At 40.1% G+C, this 21,850-nt stretch overlaps 1 protein-coding gene across 3 annotated transcripts; it reads left to right on the top strand.

The window, feature by feature from the left end:
• Positions 1-781: 781 nt before the first annotated feature.
• On the top strand, positions 782-21,596 carry stk24b (serine/threonine kinase 24b (STE20 homolog, yeast)). 3 transcript variants are annotated; one of them, XM_060918664.1, is made up of 12 exons: positions 782-906; positions 1,344-1,390; positions 4,031-4,261; positions 5,673-5,729; positions 7,883-7,991; positions 11,829-11,986; positions 12,152-12,337; positions 12,465-12,610; positions 12,705-12,819; positions 12,909-12,971; positions 20,647-20,783; positions 20,865-21,596. In XM_060918664.1, the coding sequence occupies exons 2-12, from the start codon at positions 1,349-1,351 to the stop codon at positions 20,899-20,901; spliced, it is 1,281 nt and encodes a 426-aa protein (XP_060774647.1). In that variant the 5' UTR covers positions 782-906; positions 1,344-1,348; the 3' UTR covers positions 20,902-21,596. The 3 variants fall into 3 exon arrangements, with proteins under 3 accessions (XP_060774647.1, XP_060774646.1, XP_060774648.1); XM_060918663.1 differs by having other exon boundaries at positions 1,196-1,390; XM_060918665.1 differs by having other exon boundaries at positions 782-1,390; positions 20,874-21,596.
• The last annotated feature ends 254 nt before the right edge of the window (positions 21,597-21,850 follow it).

The raw sequence follows: 21,850 nt of genomic DNA, 5'->3' as shown, positions 1-21,850 counted from the left end.
AGAAGGAAACCTTTTTTCCCCCCCTTCTCCCCTTCCTCTCTTCCCCATATCTTATTCTTTTTATATTTGTATATGTAAATACTTAATTTATTTTAATTTATCTAGAAGTTTTCTCTATTTCTTTTCTCTGTTTATCTGTAATGATGCTGCTGGAATCTTAATTTCCCTGAGGGAACCCTCCCAAAGGGATCAATAAAGTTTTATCTAATCTAATCTAATCTAATCTAATCTAATCTAATCTAATCTAAAAAAAAGACTTTAAGAGGCTACAGCCATGAAATCAAACAAATAAAATAAATAAATAAATATTTATATAAAAACATAAATAAAATACTCGACGGCTTTGGACCAATCACGTTCAAGATAAGAGGAACCCGTTAGCCTGTGTGCTAATCTAGTTAGCTAAATAACTTTAAACAAATTTGCATATTTTTACAGAATTTTTGGATGTGGTTAAATAAAAATTAAAAATGTGATAATTAACGATCAATTAATTATCTGATTGTGATAGTAAAACCTAACAGGTGTTCAGCTAGTTAATTTAGAACTAGTTTTTATAACTTTTATAACTTTTAGCTAATTTAGCTAATATTAGTGATTGTGGGCGTTTTGGTGGTACGAGGACATGGGGGCGTTTCCTAATGTATAGATTATGAAAGTAAAAGTGGATAAATATTCCCATTATTATTATTATTATTATTAATAATAAAATTTCCATCACTGTGTAAAGGGGGGCGTGTCCTAGTCGTTTTGACTCCGCCCTGATGGCCTGATGACAGCGTCAGGAAAATGGCGGCGAGCTGTGGAGTGAATTGAGGATGTCAACATTGCGCTTCTCTGCCCGAAACAAGTGATGCTTTTTCTCTTTTCGCGTCGTTGACACAGCCGGGGCTGCAGCTCAGAAAGGTGCAACACTGTCTGGACAAAAACGACGCCTGGAATATTTTTAATTATCATTTTATAGTGCTATGTTTTTGAAAGTCCATGTAAGCTAGCTAGCGGTTTTAACTAGCCGCCTGCCCGAGCCGTGTCGTAAAGTAATGTTTTTGTGTCGTAAAGTAATGTTTATCATGTTTTTCCCCTCCCTCATTTAAATTATTTCCCGTGGCTCGCTCGGTAAATGCGTAGAGAGTGTTGTGCTCGAGTGTGATCCTTTTTTTCTGTGCTGTTCTTTTTTCTTTCGCAACTCCGTCAGCTGGAAGTGCAGTGCAGTGCAGTGAGTCCACTCGCGCCGGATGCTCTCCGCGTCTCTGTCGCACTTTTAAAGGGGGCTGATATCAGGCAGGGCTGTTCAACAGGGTGATTGATTTTATTTTGTTTATTCCACACTGGTGCTGTTTCAGAAGCCATGGCTCAGTCGCCGGTGCAGGGCAGTTTACCGGGGATACAGGTAAGAACATCTGTCTTAATCACATCACATCCAGCTGTTCGTGCACAGCTGTCATTACTGTTATATTGACCAGCTTGCTGCTGCACCCTCTCCCCTCTAATCAGGGGGGACGGAGCTGATGCTCAAAAAGTCACCCTGCGACATAAACTCTTCTTTTCAAAGTGTTTTGCATGAAGAAGGACGATTTCCTGAAGACATTTAGAGAAGAGCAGGATAGGATAGAGCAGAACAAAGTACAATAGAACGGCAAGGAGCAGGACAAAGTACAGTAGAACATAGTGGAGCAGAACAAAGTACAGTAGAACAACAAGGAGCAGGACAAAGTACAGTAGAACATAGTGGAGCAGAACAAAGTACAGTAGAACATAGTGGAGCAGAACAAAGTACAGTAGAATGTCGAGGAGCAGAACAAAGTACAGTAGAACAGCAAGGAGCAGGACAAAGTACAGTAGAACATAGTGGAGCAGAACAAAGTACAGTAGAACATAGTGGAGCAGAACAAAGTACAGTAGAATGTTGAGGAGCAGAACAAAGTACAGTAGAACAACAAGGAGCAGGACAAAGTACAGTAGAACATAGTGGAGCAGAACAAAGTACAGTAGAACATAGTGGAGCAGGACAAAGTACAGTAGAATGTCGAGGAGCAGAACAAAGTACAGTAGAACAACAAGGAGCAGGACAAAGTACAGTAGAACATAGTGGAGCAGAACAAAGTACAGTAGAATATCGAGGAGCAGAAGAAAGTACAGTAGAACATAGTGGAGCAGAACAAAGTACAACAGAACATAGTGGAGCAGAACAAAGTACAGTAGAACAGCAAGGAGCAGAACAAAGTACAGTAGAACATAGTGGAGCAGAACAAAGTACAGTAGAACATAGTGGAGCAGAACAAAGTACAGTAGAATGTCGAGGAGCAGAAGAAAGTACAGTAGAACATAGTGGAGCAGAACAAAGTACAGTAGAATGTCGAGGAGCAGAACAAAGTACAGTAGAACATAGTGGAGCAGAACAAAGTACAGTAGAATGTCGAGGAGCAGAACAAAGTACAGTAGAACATAGTGGAGCAGGACAAAGTACAGTAGAACATAGTGGAGCAGGACAAAGTACAGTAGACTTGAACAAACAGAATAAAGTATAATTGAACATGAGTGTAAATTTTACTTATAGTCTATTATACTTTATTCTAGTCTGACTTGGATAAAGTATAATAGAGCAGAGTAAAATAGAGTAGAACTGAGCAAGTAAAGTATCATAATTGATTCGAGTAAAATAGAGTACGACAGATTAAAATGGACTATAGTAGAATAGAATGTAATAAAGTGGAACATAAAGGATAAAGTATAATAGAATAAAGCAGAGTAGAATATAATAGAGTGGAATGAAGTCAGATCGAGCATATCAGAGTAGAGTGGAATAGATGAGTGTAGAATGGAATAAAGAGTAGAACAAAATGCAGCAGAACAGAGTGTAAGAGAAAGTATAATCGATCATAATAAAGTATAATAGAGAGTATAATATAGGAAAATGGAATACAGTAGAGTAAAAAAAAAAACTATAGAGTAGTGTATAATATAATGCAATAGACCGGTCCAGCATACGAATAGAGTTAGAATGCAGTAGAGTGTAATCATGGAGTAGAATAGAACATAGTAACGTACAAAATTGAATACTATAAAATGGAGCATAGGAAGAGAATAGAATATAATAGAGTAAGAATAGAATACAGTAGAATAGAGTTTTATCTCACTGGAAAGTAATATAACTTTCTTCTTATAGAAAGAAGCCATCTTTGGTCACGGCACCACAGGCAAACTGTTTTATGTATTCACAAAATTCTATAATTTCTATCTGGAATGCAGACAGACTGGAGCAACGTTAATGAGGAAAGGGAGACGAAGGATAAGGTTACGGCCGGAACAGCTCACTTTTTTTTTTTTTTTATGTATACAGTATATATATAAAATAAAACCTGTAGATGTGGTCTGTGTTTGCGGTCCCCACACACCTGATTAATGCAGATTATTTACGTTTTCTTTCAGGAGTGTTAGATGTGTGTTTTGAAATAAACTGCAATCATGAGTATTGTGACACACCACTCCCTCAGGCAGGAAGTTAAGCAACCGCAAAACAACCACACACACATCTACAGGCTTCAGCTCCAAGTAACACTTTATGACCCTGCAGTGCAGTGCAGTGCAGTTACTAACCCCTATATCCAGAACTCTCTCCACTACACAAATTTATTTATTAAAAAAAAAAAACAACCCTGGATAATCTGTCCTGATGTCTTGGTCCTGTATATGGATCACTCACTGTCCTTCATCTTTGTTTATGATGTAAATAAATCGTCATTCTTTCTCAGTATGAAAACTGCAGAAGATTTTAAAAGACTCTGTTAGGTGGAAAAAATAAGAATAAACATTTAACGACGACTTAAAATCCGAGCCCGCTTCAGCGTTTTTGTTCCGCGACAGCTAAACATGACCTAAAACAAATTGATCGCGTGTTATATACAGTATTTCTATCCCCGCCCACAAATTTACAGCGAAGGTGGGAAAAAGTTAGACCAAAGCACTTTTGTCTGTATTGCGCGTCAGGTGCATCTCGGGTTGCCAGTAAAGCTGAAACTCCACCTTGCAGAGTTGGAGAGCCGACCCCGAGCAGCTGTTCACCAAGCTGGAGCGCATCGGCAAGGGCTCGTTCGGCGAGGTCTTCAAAGGCATCGACAATCGCACGCAGAAGGTGGTGGCCATCAAGATCATCGACCTGGAGGAGGCCGAGGACGAGATCGAGGACATCCAGCAGGAGATCACCGTCCTGAGCCAGTGTGACAGCCCCTTCGTCACCAAGTACTACGGCTCCTACCTCAAAGTGAGCCGCACGCCAGAGACCACCAGTCTCTGCAGAACATCTACGCTGATATGTAGAACACAGCTTAGGATTCAGTCAGAAGTATTGGCACCCTAAATAAAAAAAAAAATAGTCGTGCATAAGGTTTAATTAAAAAAAAAAATTCCCTAACATTTTGACCTTGGAGTTAAAAATTCTGACAGGTAAAAGTAAAAAAAAATCTGATCATTTATTTATTTATTTCAGACCATTCCCATTTATTTATTTATTTATTTAGAAGGACTTTTTTTTTAAAGCAAATATATAAAGTTTAAATTTTTTTTGGACTGTTAAAGCCAGTCCTGTGAGAGGAAGAGAGAGAAAAAAGGAAGGCAAGAAAATAAAAGGGAAACACAAAACGGAGAGAAAAAGAATTCGATGTTTAAAAAAAAAAAAGTAACCAATAGGGTGCATCAGTTGCCCTCACTTTCATAAAATCTGATGCATTTTTGTTTGGGTGTTCCTTTTCACCAATAAAGACATCCTGTAAAATGTTTTGACCATATTCAAAAGTCTAATGGTGGCACCATGAGGTTCATTTTTTGCCAAAAAACGCTTATTTTATGTTTTCGCGTAAGGTTTGAATCACAATGTTGGACTCCATTTATTGATTTCTTGTGAGCCAGAGATCATGTTAAGAACCTTTGCAAGGGATTGAGAAGCATTAATGTGATTCATAATACATTTGTATTGTTTAAAAGTAGTTGAACAATGATTCAATGAACAGCTAAAACTCAAACTGTGCTTGATAATATATTTAGAATATGGACTAAAAATGTGTATCTAAGATATTTGGTATACTCTATAAGGTGCCATCATGTTTCATGAAAAGTGATCGAAATTGTCATAAAATAGCAGCTTTTTCCATAACTTTGAGCTCCTGGTGCCACCATTAAACTTTTGAATTTTGTCAAAATATTTCACCCAGTGTGTTTTCTTACCAAAAGGAACATAAAAACAAAAATGCATCATGATCGGAGGAGCTTTTCATTTTTAGGGGGCAACTGATGCACCCTAGTAACCAAGCTGTGACTCCGAATAGCGTCAAAGCATATATGTTTTTATTTATTATTTTTGTTAAGCAATATTTTTCCATTCAAAACCTCACGTACATTTAGTGGCTTCTAAATAATATATTTGTAATACTAACTTATTTTTAATAATAATAAAAAAGTTGTCCACCAAGTTTACACTCAACTATAGTATAGTATTATATCCATGGTCTTATTTTCTAGTACATAACCTCAAATTATAGAGCAACTGGGATCTCACACACACACACACACACACACACACACACACACACACACACAAGTGTAACGTTCAGAGGAAGCTGTTTGTTTGTTCAAGTATAACAAGGTTTTGCTGCTCTAATTCCTGTCTCTGGATTCAGGGCTCAAAGCTGTGGATCATCATGGAGTATCTGGGCGGAGGATCAGCGCTGGATTTGGTGAGTGATAACCTGATGTTCGAATGAGTGTTGGGAGGAAACAAAGGTTTGCAAAATATGTCAATCACATAGTGATTTTACCTCGGAGTCCAGGAATCCCAACCATTCAGCCGTAAAGCTCATCGGCAAAGGTTTTATATTTATGCACATTTGAAACTTTATATGTTAAAAAATCCTCTGGAATTTTCTTCTGGTCCCAAGAAGTATTGTTAATAAGTAATAATTAAAATAAGTTAGTGCGGATCGCGGCGAATTTCTACTCGGCGATTTTCGTGACCGCTCGGCGCGTGACGTCATTCAAGACAAACAGATCACTTGAGTTGAGTCCACTTCCGTTTATTTGCATTGCCGTTCGGCTTGAGTGCAGACGTGCGTTTGGGAATTTCCAAAGAAAAACCCCCATGCCTTATTGTAGTGCAGTGAACTGTAACAACGGGACCGGTTCAGGAAGAAGCTTTTACCTTTTTCCGAGAGAGGAGAAGAGGCAGAGAGAGTGGATTGTGCGTGTGAAGCGAGAGGGTTGGCAGCCGGGTAAATATGCCACTCTGTGCTCCGATCACTTTTTGAAGAATCCCCATCTGTTGGAGAGTTTAGGTGTCCGTGTCGGACAGAGAAGCTCAAATCTGACGCTGTTCCGACAAAATTCGAACACAAAATCAAGCAGTCAAAGAAGAAACAGAGCAGCAACACTCAAGCAAAAAGGAGAAGATTGGAGGTGAACATTTTTACCTTTGCTTGCAATCGACAAGCCAAGAATCCTGAGGGATCCTGTACAATCATTGTGGAAATGAAACAAAAGGGATATTTCCTCGTTTAGAGTCGGCTATAAATAGTATAATGCCGCGGATGGTAGGCTAATGTGGCCGACCGGCGCGCTGTCCAGTAATCGTTCCCTATATCCAGTAGGGAGGGCGGTTTAATTATTCTTCAAAAGGGCTCTTATTTAGTATTACGACGAAAGTAGGAATTTATCATAACTACCAGGATAAATCGTTTGGGCGCGAGTCTTGTTGAGGTCCGGGGTCACCGCGATCAGAGTCGGCCGAGTCGCTGTCCAATTCCGAGGCTGCACGGTCAAACCAGTGAGCCACATTCACCGATTGCTTCGCAACGACCATAGGGTCATACAGATACGGTTTCAATATACTCTCGATATTCAATTTGGAGAGTTCCTACTTCAAAATTGCTATCAGACGTTTTATACAACCTCTCATGACCAAAGTCTGTACAAGTGTGCTCGGGTCGCAAGTAAACACAGAGCTGCTCCCGGTCTGTTTGCCTTGAATGACGTCATGACGACGGTCCCCTGGCGGTGAAAGTGCGCGTAAGTGAGATGTAAACAAACCTTTGGAACTTACGCAAACCAGTATATTTTAACCGTTTTATTCAATTTTAGGCTGCAGATTAGACACCAGGAAGATTGAATTCACTTTTCGGGTCGTTCTTCTAGACAATAAAGTTGATATTCTACGTTCCACCTCCGACCCTTGCCTATGACCTTTAATTACCCCTGTGGAGTTTAAGTAATGTTAAGAAAATCTTTTGTAATAAACAGCACATCATCTTTTTTTCAATTTTTAAAAATTATTAATTTTTTTTTTAGAAAGCATGTGACGTTTCACTTTGAGAAATATAACAGCATGATTGTCACTGGAATTTATTTTTGTTTTTATTTTTTGTAATTGAAAATTTTCTTATTGCAACTTTAATTTGGAGAAAATAATTTTTAAACACTGAAAAGAAATTAAAATCTATTTTTAAAAAATTATATATTGTTAATGTCAATTTTTTTTCCTGTAGTTTTATTCATACAATTTTAACTTCATGGAAAAGTATAATAAACAAATGAAATAAAATTTATAATGTTTAAATATTTAAAAATGCCATTCTGTTGAATAATATCAAAATTATTTTGATTAATAATTATTTTTATCCTTACAATTTAAACTTGGAAAAAATATAGTAAGTAAAAAGGTCAATTAAATGTAAAAAATATTTAAACAATTTTATCGTATTAGAGCATATAAAATAATATTTAAAATTTGAATTAACTTCCATCACAGTCACACAAACCCTGTGTGGTTAGTCACAGCCACGCCCTTGATCACATACTAAACACCGCCCCTCTTTCTCTCTCCCCTCCCCCAAAAAAGCTGGAGCCTGGTGCCCTGGACGAGGCGCAGATCGCCACCATCCTGCGGGAGATACTGAAGGGTCTGGAGTACCTGCACTCTGAGAAGAAAATCCACAGAGATATCAAAGGTACAGCTGCTTGTTCCTCTGTCCCGCTCTCCTACTCGCTGAGAAACTCGAGTCGTCTCTTTCTCACCATAAATTCAGACAGTTAATCATGTATGCCATGAACACATCTCATTAAAGGATTCCTGAATGTAGGAAAAAATTTTGAGCATGGAAAACTTTTACAAATTTCTTTTAAATCCAGAACATGACCATTCGCAAATTATTCCTACAGTCAGTTATGGTGGTGAATATATGCTGGAAATAACGTGTTTTACTCGAGCAGATTTATGAAATCGGTTTTAAATTGGCTTAAAATCCGTGTAAAAATGTATAAAATTCTGTTTTGTTAAGATTTTAGCTGTATTTATATCATAAATCAACTAAAGTACAGGTTGTACTTCTTGAGGCTGGACAAAATGTCACATCACGATACTCAATACATGTACAGTTGTGGTCAGACGTTTACATACAGTGACATGAATGTCATCTTGGATATGAATGTCATGGCAATATTTGGGCTTTCAGTAATTTCTTTGAACTGCTCTTTTTCTGTGGCAGAATGATTGTACAGCGTACAGCTTTAATTAAAAATAAATACACTAGAATTTGGTGCACAAGTTTTAATTTTCTTTGGGTTTTCTGAAATTGGGTTTTCATGGTAGAATTGGTAGAGTTCAATTAATATTTTTATTTATTTATTTTTTCTTGGCATGGACTCGACTTATCAGCACGGTCCATATATTTTCAATAGGGTTGAAGTCAGGACTTGTTTTAAGCTTAATGTCAGCCTGCTTTATCCTCCACAACCAGCTCTGATGCATGTTTGGGTTCATTGTCCTGTTGTAAGTCCCAAGTCGTGTTCAAGTTTCTGATGGTTTATGCTGAAGAATTCTGAGGTCGTCCTCCTTCTTCATTATTCCATCCACTTTGTGCAATGAACCAGTTCCACTGGCAGCAAAACAGCCCCAGAGCATGATGACCCTACCACCACCACCAGCTGGTACAGTGTCTCTCTGTACATGATGGTCATTGTGGCCAAGCAACTCAATCTTTGTCTCATCTGACCATACAGCTTTCCTCCAGAAGGCTTTTTCTTTGCCCATATGGTCAGCTTCAAACTTTAAGTTTGAAGGTGTCAATTTTGGAGCAGGGGGTTATTTCTTGGATAGCAGCCTCTTAGTCCATGGTGATCTGAACTGTAGACAGTGATCCATCAGCTTCCAGTTCATGGCAGGACTGTGCCACGGTGGTTCCCAGGTTGTTCCTGACCATCGAAACCAATTTCCTCTCAGCTGAGGGTGACCATTTGGGTTTTCTTGAAGCAAAGTGGCTTGGCAAAGTGACTACACCTCACAATAACTTGGATACAATTGTTTGAACTGATCTTGGAATTTGCAGTTGTTTAGAAATGACTCCAAGAGACATTCTGGAGTTGTGTACATCTGCAGCCCTCTTTCTCAGATCTGCACTGAGCTCCTTGGACTTTCCCATTTTACTGTGTTGGTCAAGCCAATGAATGCTGTAAACAAAGCCTTTTTATGAAGGCACAGAGAAGCTACCAGCTGTAGTCAATCATGATCACTAACAGGAAGTTAAGAGACCTCAGCCTTGGCAAGATAAGAGACATTTTGGAAGTTTCAGCACCTCTGAATTAATAATCGAAATGAGCGTATGTACATTTTTGACCCTGTATGTATAATTTGACCCTGTGTTGATTTCAGAAAACCCAAAGAAGATTAAAACTTGTGCACCAAATTCTAGTGTATTTATTTTTAATTAAAGCCGTATGCTGTACAATCATTCTGCCACAGAAAAAGAACAGTTCAAAGAAATGACTGAAAGCCCAAATATTGCCCTGACATTCATATCCAAGATGGCATTCATGTCACTGTATGTAAACTTTTGACCACAACTGTATAATTTAAAGGCTGTTGTATTTAAAACAAAAAAGGAAAAACTGATGACACTGTTGAAATAAATGACTGAAAGAAAATATAATTCTAATTAATTATAGTAATAAATAATTTTTTACAGTTTTAAAGCTAGACAGTCTTTCGATTTCATAAAAACAGTGAAATTTAGTTTCGTCTGAAATGTGGTGATTGTGATATCTGTTTATTTCTGTAATATCTCACAAAATATCAGGCCGTTCTGTTCTGTGGCTGGGAAGTTATTTAATTTGAGGGGATTAAAACAAATAATGTGCATGAAATCGCTCGCTTCGCGCAGTCAAGCAGACAGAGGAAGTCCGTGTGTGTGTGTGTGTGTGTGTGTGCGCGCATGCGCAGGTTTCCCTTTGAGCGTGCACTGACAGTTCCATCATTCTGTCGCTAAACGAACGGCTGATCACACCGAGGTGCTCGCTGACCGCCAATATTTTAGTTTGGTCCTGCGTTTCCTTTCCTTCGTATAGAACATAACGTCTTTTCTTCTCACTTTCTTTCCGTTACTGTAGTCGCTCTTTCACGTTTCATTCGCACACTCGCGTCCTCCGTTTTGCTCTCCTGCTTCAAATTTGTATCCCACAATGCCTTGCGCGAACGGGAAAAGCCCATCACGTGATGCATGACGTAGTATCTTGTATTGGGTCATGGTGAAGCAGGAAAAAATAGCGGAGAATTTAGATTGTTCTATTCAAAAAAAAAGAACAAAAATTGGAAGTCTATGATTCAAATTCAGTAGCTTTCGGTCACTAAACAAAAATAATCGGGTGTCGGGGAAAATTCTTTTTATGACCTACAGTTGAAAAATCTGAAAGGCTGTCTAGCTATAAGAAGGTATTTAGCACAATATCTTAACATTAAACCAGCTGCTTCTAATCAGAATTTGCAGCTGTCAGTTTTTAGCAAAAGGAAAGATAGAAAAACATCGTGATACCCGCAGTCGTCTCAGAAACGTGTATTGTGATGTAATTTATTGCAATGTTGATATCATGTCATATCATCATACCCCCCCAAACCCTAACTGAGTTTATATTATTCAAATGCAGCTGATGTTTGGGGTTGTTGGGGGTTTTTGTTTTTTTTCCGTCTGTCCTTAATTCTTTAAGAAAAAAAGAGATGTCTTTATGCCTAATATTTGCCTGTTCTTGTCTCACTGTGGAATAGAAAGTATAAAGAAATGGAGCTACAAACTTTGTGTAATTTTGAACACTTTGTAATAAAAAAAATCAAGGTTTTTTTTTTTCCTGTCCAGTTCATTCATCATGCTTCAAATGCTGTATCTATAGTTTTGATTAGAAACAAAATAAAATACAAATACACTACCGTTCAAAAGTTTGGGGTCACTTTGAAATGTCCTTATTTTTGAAAGAAAAGCACTGTTCTTTTCAATGAAGCTCACTTTAAACTAATCAGAAATCCACTCTATACATTGCTAATGTGGTAAATGACTATTCTAGCTGCAAATGTCTGGTTTTTGGTGCAATATCTCCATAGGTGTATAGAGGCCCATTTCCAGCAACTCTCACTCCAGTGTTCTAATGGTACAATGTGTTTGCTCATTGCCTCAGAAGGCTAATGGATGATTAGAAAACCCTTGTACAATCATGTTAGCACAGCTGAAAACAGTTGAGCTCTTTAGAGAAGCTATAAAACTGACCTTCCTTTGAGCAGATTGAGTTTCTGGAGCATCACATTTGTGGGGTCGATTAAATGCTCAAAATGGCCAGAAAAATGTCTCGACTATATTTTCTATTCATTTTACAACTTATGGTGGGAAATAAAAGTGCGACTTTTCATGGAAAACACAAAATTGTCTGGGTGACACCAAACTTTTGAACGGTAGTGTATATCCTCAATCACTAAATTTGACCCCCCCCCCCCTTTTTTTTTTTTTGGTCCGTGTTGTGTTGTCCAGCGGCCAATGTGTTGCTGTCTGAGCAGGGCGAGGTCAAACTGGCCGACTTTGGCGTAGCGGGTCAGCTGACGGACACTCAGATAAAGCGCAACACCTTTGTAGGGACGCCGTTCTGGATGGCGCCAGAGGTCATTAAACAGTCTGCTTACGACTCCAAGGTCAGCAGGTTTGAAATGTACACACGTATGAGGTCATTTGAAATATTCCACTCCGTCACTGGGCTTGGTTTGCAGCCCTCCTTACAGACAGAGTGATTATTTCTGGAGTGTGTGGTCACTAGTCTTCTTTATTTATCTAATATTTTCTCTCCACCTCCACCGAAGGCTGATATCTGGTCTCTGGGGATTACAGCGATCGAGTTGGCAAAAGGTGAGCCGCCTCACTCAGACCTGCACCCCATGAAGGTCCTCTTCCTCATCCCAAAGAACAACCCACCCACACTGGAGGGCAATTACAGCAAACAACTCAAAGAGTTTGTGGAGGCGTGTTTAAACAAGGAGCCCAGTTTTGTAAGTCCGGGTGGAGAACGCATCAGTTCTCTGGACATTCCTTTTCGACACGGATTTAACGCAGTATTCAGATGGTGTAGTGAAAAGAGCTTTCTCTTTCCATCTTCTGTTTCTCTCTCGCTCTCAGAGACCCACAGCCAAAGAGTTGCTGAAGCACAAGCTGATCGTTCGTTACGCGAAGAAAACGTCGTACCTGACCGAACTGATCGACCGATACAAGCAGTGGAAGGTCGAGCAGTGCAGAGAGGACTCCAGCTCCGATGACTCGGACTCGTACGCAGACGATTCTGTCTCATTTGTACGTTTTATCCAGCCAAATATCTGACAGATTTTGAAATTTCAGACTCTCTCTCTCTCTGTCTCTCAGAGAAGCAGATGGACAGGCGTCCGGTGGAAATGACTTCAGTAACGATGAGTGGATCTTCACGATTCGTGAAAAAGACCCCAAAAAGCTGCAAAATGGAGCCAATGTGGAAGAGCAGGTCCACATCATATCCTCAGGATTTGACTCCATAATTATTTGTAATTTGTAATAGACTTATTTTACGCTGTGTGTGTGTTCTTGATGCAGGAGACGCCTCAGAGGCCGCTGTCACAGATCCTATCTACCGTTATCACGCCAGTCTTTACAGAGGTACGGTATCTGCCACTCTCACCACACCGTGTGTGTGGTGCTACTTCATATTTACAAATTTTCTTTCAAGCACTTTGTGATGGCAGTGAGTCACCAAACAAAGCCGAGGGTGCCAATATTTAAAGATTTGTAAAAACGGACATTTTGAGTGCAGTGTGGGTCGGGTCAGGTCAAGTGATGTCACGAGGATTTGTGTCTTGTGTAACACAGAAAAGCTGCGAATTTCCTTTTCAGCGCTTGGGTTTAAAGAAGAGGCCGAACTGTAACTTCTTGGCAGAGGCAAATGGAGGCTTAAAATAAATGAGGTGCATTCGGATTTATTATACCATCAATAAAGACCCCCAAGGATCAATAATAAGAATTTTACAGATGGTTTTTCTCACCTACCTTCCTAAACGTAGCTCCAGTGACACTCTGATTGTCCTAAATGGTATTCTGCCTCGTTCTTTTGTGTTACTTTAAAGTGCTGATGACACGTTTTTGACATCTTTGGCGATGTTTTATAACATAAAAAGTAATTCCCGATGATCCATATATTAATTCACGAAGGCGCCTATTTTACAAGTTATGATAAAAAAACGCGGCGATTTGGGCAAATTTGACGGGGCTGCAGCACCCAGGAGACGACGAAGGAGGAGGAGGAGGTATATGACGTCAGCGAAAGAACCTTCCTCCTCACTTACCAGTTTGTTGTTGATGCGAGAGGTGTTCAGTTTATCATTATTAGTATTTTTATTAGACATATATTAGTTATGCCTTCGCGTTGTGTTGCCGGCTTTTGCTCCAAAACCCACAAGGATGGTGTAAGTTTATTCAAGTTTCCCAGAGATCCCGAGCTGCATGCGAAGTGGGTGAAGCAAGTCAGGCGCACTCGTGACAAGTGGGAGCCCTCACCAACATCCGTCCTGTGCTCTGAACACTTCGATTTGGATTGTTTTGACACCCTTCCCAGCTTAAAGGAATCTCTTGGGTGTTCAGTTCAGCACAAACGTGTGTTACTACCATCAGCAGTGCCTACACAGTGTTGCCAGATTGGGAGGTTTCCCGCCCAGTTGGGCGGTTTCAAGTGCATTTTGGTGGGTTTTGAACATATTTTGGGCTGGAAAACGTCAGCAGTGTGTGTTGCCAGATACTGCTGAAGTTTTCCAGCCCAAAATATGTTCAAAACCCACCAAAATGCACTTGAAACCACCCAACTGGGTGGGAAACCTCCCAATCTGGCAACACTGCCAGTATTCCGGAGGGGGTCTACTAGTAGCTACGCCGGATCCAAAGACAGTCCTCCTGTCAGAACATGTGTTGTGAAACGACATAAGATAAAGGTACGTAGAGCTATAGATTCTACATGATAATCATAAATGTAATCATAAAGTCGGCGTGATATCAGTGATGTATTTGCTTGTGAAAGCTTGCGGCTTTCATGTAACTGCCGCCTAGCAACGAGAGGCAAAGGGTAAAGAGGGTAGGCTATCATAGATTCTATTCGGAAGAGATCAACACAATTCTAGACTCCCAGAAGAGGAAGAGCTAGCACTAGAGAGTTCACCGGCATTTTCATGCGCCATTTCCATTGAGTAGAACCAGAGTAGAACAGCCAGTGAACCGCAGCGTGTTCTTCCGCTGACATCACAGCATGGCTGCGAGCCACGGACCCAGTTTTCTTGCGCTGTGCAATTAAAAGTTGGATATTCGCGTAACAACAGCTTCTTTTCACATAATTATAACAGAAATCTAACATGTTTGCCATGTTATATAGTTTATTTAAGAAATTGCATAGAGTCATGTTTGTGTCATCAGCACTTTAAGGCCCGGTCCCACAGCAACTACAACCCCGATTCCAAAAAAAGTTGGGAAAAAGTACAAATTGTAAATAAAAATGGAATGCAATAATTTACAAATCTCAGAAACTGATATTGTATTCACAATAGAACATAGACAACATATCAAATGTCGAAAGTGAGACATTTTGAAATTTCATGCCAAATATTGGCTCATTTGAAATTTCATGACAGCAACACATCTCAAAAAAGTTGGGACAGGGGCAATAAGAGGCTGGAAAAGTTAAAGGTACAAAAAAGGAACAGCTGGAGGACCAAATTGCAACTCATTAGGTCAATTGGCAATAGGTCATTAACATGACTGGGTATAAAAAGAGCATCTTGGAGTGGCAGCGGCTCTCAGAAGTAAAGATGGGAAGAGGATCACCAATCCCCCTAATTCTGCGCCCACAAATAGTGGAGCAATATCAGAAAGGAGTTCGACAGTGTAAAATTGCAAAGAGTTTGAACATATCATCATCTACAGTGCATAATATCATCAAAAGATTCAGAGAATCTGGAAGAATCTCTGTGCCTAAGGGTCAAGGCCGGAAAACCATACTGGGTGCCCGTGATCTTCGGGCCCTTAGACGGCACTGCATCACATACAGGCATGCTTCTGTATTGGAAATCACAAAATGGGCTCAGGAATATTTCCAGAGAACATTATCTGTGAACACAATTCACTGTGCCATCCGCCGTTGCCAGCTAAAACTCTATAGTTCAAAGAAGAAGCCGTATCTAAACATGATCCAGAAGCGCAGACGTCTTCTCTGGGCCAAGGCTCATTTAAAATGGACTGTGGCAAAGTGGAAAACTGTTCTGTGGTCAGACGAATCAAAATTTGAAGTTCTTTATGGAAATCAGGGACGCCGTGTCATTCGGACTAAAGAGGAGAAGGACGACCCAAGTTGTTATCAGCGCTCAGTTCAGAAGCCTGCATCTCTGATGGTATGGGGTTGCATTAGTGCGTGTGGCATGGGCAGCTTACACATCTGGAAAGACACCATCAATGCTGAAAGGTATATCCAGGTTCTAGAGCAACATATGCTCCCATCCAGACGACGTCTCTTTCAGGGAAGACCTTGCATTTTCCAACATGACAATGCCAAACCACATACTGCATCAATTACAGCATCATGGCTGTGTAGAAGAAGGGTCCGGGTACTGAACTGGCCAGCCTGCAGTCCAGATCTTTCACCCATAGAAAACATTTGGCGCATCATAAAACGGAAGATACGACAAAAAAGACCTAAGACAGTTGAGCAACTAGAATCCTACATTAGACAAGAATGGGTTAACATTCCTATCCCTAAACTTGAGCAACTTGTCTCCTCAGTCCCCAGACATTTACAGACTGTTGTAAAGAGAAAAGGGGATGTCTCACAGTGGGAAACATGGCCTTGTCCCAACTTTGAGATGTGGTGTTGTCATGAAATTTAAAATCACCTCATTTTTCTCTTTAAATGATGATAAATTTTCTCAGTTTAAACATTTGATATGTCATCTATGTTCTATTCTGAATAAATTATGGAATTTTGAAACTTCCACATCATTGCATTCCGTTTTTATTTACAATTTGTACTTTGTCCCAACTTCTTTGGAATCGGGGTTGTATAAATAAATCAATCAATCCCCTGTAGTTTGTGGTTGGTGGTCGCACTGGTCTGATAACGATCCCTATAGCCCAGGCCTGGGTTTATCCGTATCGGTGAGATTGCTTCTGGAGTGAAATCCCCCCCACCCCCCCACCCCCCGGCCTGGACCTGATCCGATAAAACGTGACCGATCAGCTAATTGTTTCCATGTGACATTGTCTGAGCAGGTGCTACTTTTTCCTGAACATTTTTGTACATCTTTGTTGCATCATGAAGTCATGGAAAATTAAAAAAAAAAAATTCCAAAGGACAGATCTTTTATTCACAGATATGTGATTTATTTTCCGTGAAATAGCATTTGTAAATTATTGAACATATAAATGCAGGTAAGATGTTTTAATTTTGAACTTCGTCAGTTCAAACATTTCAGTTCTCCTTTAAGTCATTTTTAAACTTGCTTTATTTCTTAATTAACGTGTTATTCAATTACGTTTTCGGTTTTATTAACCTTTTATATTGTCTTTTCGGTTTTTAGCCATGTTGAACGTAGTTCGTTTGGTCCACGGCAGGCGTCGCTTATCCGCGCGATCTTCACGAGACTTGTGCGAGACTTCGAAACGTGAAGTGTCAGCGCCGCCATTTTGAAAACTGTTTACACAGCGGACAGATCGCCGTATCATTCCAATTTAGATTAATTTCAAGATTTGCCATCTTCATCAGTGACGGAGATTATTCCATACAACTTTGAACCACTGGTTAAATGAAAAAAACTGCTTTCGGACACTACTCCGTCACGCTGGTATTTACGTCATTACTGTCGCACAATTAAAACGTGTCAGATCAGTCGGCTGGTGGGTTTTCAAAATAATAAATGCATGCATGCATGTATTTTTGTGATAAATCCATATTATACTGAGCGCATTTCCAACATAACCCTCACTAAGGTTTCGGACAGCACTACAAAATGGCGTCCTCACTACATAGTGCCCTATATAGTGAGTAGGGAGCGATTTCGGTCACAGGGAAAGCTCCTGGCTCGATTACGTCAGCATTCGAAGGAAGGTGTGCGCGTCTTTTGACAACGTTGGCAGATGTCGGTCACTTTGATTTGCGCTGTACGTTTTATTTCCGTCCTACGATGTCTCGCACAGGTCTCAACGAATCTCGTTTACGGCCGTTGCTTTGACGTATGGACTGATATATTACAGAGCATATTTCAAACACTCATAACTTGCTATAGCAGCGACAAAATAGCGATCAAAAATGCATTCCGATATTTAATAAAATGAGAGACAGTGCTGAGCGTAAATGAGTGCACCTCCTTTGAAAAGTAACATTTTAAACAATATCTCAATGAACACAAACAATTTCCAAAATATTGATAAGACAAAGTTTAATATAACATCTGTTTAACTTATAACGTGAAAGTAAGGTTAATAATATAACTTGGATTACACTTTTTTTTTTCAGTTTTACTCAAATTAGGGTGGCGCAAAAATGAGTACACCCCACAACAAAAACTCCTACATCTAGTACTTTGTATGGCCTCCATGATTTTTAACGACAGCACCAAGTCTTCTAGGCATGGAATGAACAAGTTGGCGACATTTTGCAACATCAATCTTTTTCCATTCTTCAACAACGACCTCTTTTAGTGACTGGATGCTGGATGGAGAGCGATGCTCAACTTGTCTCTTCAGAATTCCCCAAAGAAAATAATTTCTTTCCATCACAAAGGTGAAGGCTACAAGAAGATCAGCAAAGCTTTACTTATCAGTCAGAATACTGTAGCAAAAGTGGTACAAAAATTTAAGAAAGATGGAACTGCAACCGTCTCACAGAGACGTCCAGGTCATCCACGGAAGTTAACACCTCGACAGGAGCGTCTTCTGATGAGAAGGGTTGAAGAAAATCGGCGTGCAAGTTCACTGCAGTTATCTAAAGAAGTAGAAAGCCAAACTGGGGTGACTATTTCCCGTGACACAATACGGTGTACACTGCAGAGGAATGGCATGCATGGATGCCGTCCACGAAAGAAGCCTCTCCTAAAGCCCAGGCACAAAAAAGCCCGCCTAGAGCTTGCCAGGGCCCATGCTGACAAAGATGGGACTCTATACTCTGGAGTGATGAGACCAAGATAAATGTTTTTGGAACTGATGGCTTCAAAACTGTATGGCGTCGCAAAGGTGAGGAATACAAAGAAAAATGCCTGGTGCCTACAGTGAAACATGGTGGTGGCAGTGTCCTTATGTGGAGCTGCATGAGTGCTGCTGATGTCGGGGAGCTGCATTTCATTGATGGCATCATGAATTCACAGACGTATTGCTCTATAGACCTCTTGCAGTCACGTGACCGAATCCCGGCTGGAATGTAAACAGCCGCCATCTTGTCGGTCAACAACACAGCTGAATATTGTTGCACTCGTACACAAAATGGATCAATTTCAACTGACGGACTACACGGCTCATTTTTCTAATGAACAGATAACTAGATATATGTCTAAAATAAACGACCTACAGATTAGTGACCCTTATTGATTACCGGATGTAGTTTTCACAACCGTGTCAGTGGATATTGAACTGCCAGAGGTGGAATACCCAGACGTGTATAATTACCTCATTAACTTTCCCTCGCTGTTCAGTGGTGAAGCACTGCGTGCTTATAAATCTCTGGACAGTTATCTTTACAGAAATTCAGGATTTGTCAGCCGCCCTCAGATGTGGCATCTTGTAAACAAGAAAATAACAATCCTCATTGGACGGGTACAGTAAGTCACTTAAGTATTGAGTACTAGTACTGATATACTGGAATAAATACATGGCGAACCTGAGATGAAATGGTCACTGCACAGGCGCCAGTGATCGTTCTTTCCAGTCGGTACCCATGCCTTGTTGTTTGGATCGGCCCGGCTGATAGCAGCAATCCATTTTGCACGGCTGTCAGGGTCCCGTGGCAGCCTATGAAACTTTCTTCCTGATTTCTGACCTCTCCTGTTGTGGCATTTATATGCCATACAACTCTCCGGCATTGTGGCACGGTAATATTTACAGATTTGGGCGAAAAACAACGAAAGTCAGTGTCGGTAAATTGCGATGGCGGAAATATGGCGTTTGACCGACAAGATGGCGTCTGTTTACAATCTGGATCGGTTGTGACATCACATGCAAGTGGACTATACTGAAAGAGAAGATGCTACCATCACTCCGTGCCCTTGGTCGTCGTGCACTTTTCCAACATGACTAAACTCACATCTAAGGCCACTGTTGGATTTCTGAAGAAGAACAGGGTGAAAGTGATTCAGTGGCCAAGTATGTCTCCTGATCTGAACCCAATCGAACACCTATGGGGAATTCTGAAGAGACCAGTTGAGCATCACTCTCCATCCAGCATCCAGTCAGTAAAAGAGGTCGTTGTTGAAGAATGGAAAAAGATCGATGTTGCAAAATGTCGCCAACTTGTTCATTCCATGCCTAGAAGACTTGGTGCTGTCATTAAAAATCATGGAGGCCATACAAAGTACTAGATGTAGGAGTTTTTGTTGTGGAGTGTACTCATTTTTGCACCACCCTAATTTGAGTAAAACTGAAAAAAAAAAAGTGTAATCTAAGTTATGTTATTAACCTTACTTTCCCGTTATAAGTTAAACAGATGTTATATTAAACTTTGTCTTGTCAACATTTTGGAAATTGTTTGTGTTCATTGAGATATTGTTTAAAATGTTACTTTTCAAAGGGGGTGCACTCATTTACGCTCAGCACTGTAAATAGAATTTTGATGATAAATTTGCCTTCAGTTCTCCTTTAATTGTTTTAGATTTCTTTAATTTTTTTTTTTTAATCCGTGATGCATCATCCATATGAAATCGGTATCTGATCCATAACCACTTCATATTTTGTATCCTTTTTTTAAAATTATATTTCTATTATCCGTGACCTATCTGTATTTTATCAACAACTGGAGTGTGTACATGGGTTGTTTTGAAGTCCAGGCTGTACAGTATGATGCGGAATAATGTGCTACTACTTGGAAAAAACTTCCATGATTATTCCTAAGCTGCATGCATTTATTTCCCTGAGTGGCAGAACCAACTGGGATTAGAGTCGCGGTGTTTCTGCTCCAGACTTTTATAGTTATTGGTGTTGTGGGACTGGGCCATTATTGTTTTTATTATACATGCAGCCGGTTGTTTTGAACTTGAAACTGTTAAGTTCTTTCAATGAGAGAAATTTTGCATGTGTACGTTATTGTGTGTGTTGGCAGCTAAAAGAACGGGGTGGAGAACATGCAGTCAAGCCTGATGTGTTAGACGAGTTAGGAGACGCCATGTTCCTTGCCGAGGAGATGTATCCAGGGATCTCTGACGTCATGGTGACCCAGCTCATACACAGACTACAGCGGTAAATATTATTATAAATATTTTGGGATGCATTTTCCTTTTTGAGCGACTTCATCAACCAAACACCTTCCTTTCTGGAAAGGTTCTCCAGAGCCAGGACATCTTCCTCTTCTCAGTGATTGGTATCGTACTCGCTGGGTTTATCAGTCACAACACCGAAGCCCCTCCCACCACGCACCGGGTCAACGAATCACAACACCAGCGTCCTCAGAGTGCCGAGTGTCCTTCAAACTCCACAACACAAGCTTCCCGTAGCGCTGTTTGGTTTTGATAAAGACATGGAAAGTGAAAGGGGTGGGTGTGTGTGTGTGTGTGTGTGTGTAGTGTGCAGTGCGCGCACACCCTCAACTGCATAGCAAGCAGGAAGCTTCTGCGTTACATCAGCAAGTGGAAAAAACAAAACAACAAAAAAAAAAAACCCATCGCTGAAACCCTTAAATGCAACCATAGCATGGCTCTGATCAAATGGCATATGTGTGTGTGTCCGAGCCCTTTTCTTGCAGAAGGAGATCAGATCTGCATCAACTGGATTAGAAAGAGTTTGGATGTGTGTGTAGAAGTGTATACACTTTTGCACACTCGTGAAAAAAATGATGGATTTTTTCCCTCAAGCAGATCACTGTGTACAGCCAGCCATGCCCTGCTGTAGATATCGTTAGTATTAAAAAAAAAAAAAAGACCAAGAAAAGGTAAATATTTAAAAACCGAGCCTTTGGCCATTGCTGAGATTGCGCCTTGCCTTTTTATCGAATGTATGTGACCATTTTGCTGGTGCTCTGTTTCATTTTAATATAAAAAAGTGATTTTTATCCTATCACCTTTGAATACCGTGTTTCATTTCCTGTTCATATGTGAACGCTTTGCATTAGAGATCCTGATTCGCTTCAGGGTGGAAAAAGAGGACAGAAAAGGAAACCATGTTTACAGGTGAGTGTAAAAGTTTGTGTCCCCCCGAAAACCTTTTTCAGAGGGCTGCGTCTAAAGGTAATTAATAATATACATGAAGAATAAAATTCTCCCAAATTTTCTTGCCAGCTTTGGATTATCTCAGTGAGGAATACTTATGAG

Source organism: Neoarius graeffei, chromosome 4 (genome assembly GCF_027579695.1).
Source record: "Neoarius graeffei isolate fNeoGra1 chromosome 4, fNeoGra1.pri, whole genome shotgun sequence".
NCBI classification, from domain to species: domain Eukaryota; kingdom Metazoa; phylum Chordata; class Actinopteri; order Siluriformes; family Ariidae; genus Neoarius; species Neoarius graeffei.
The sequence above is the reverse complement of the archived record's forward strand: the minus strand, read 5'-3'. Positions and strand labels throughout refer to the sequence as shown.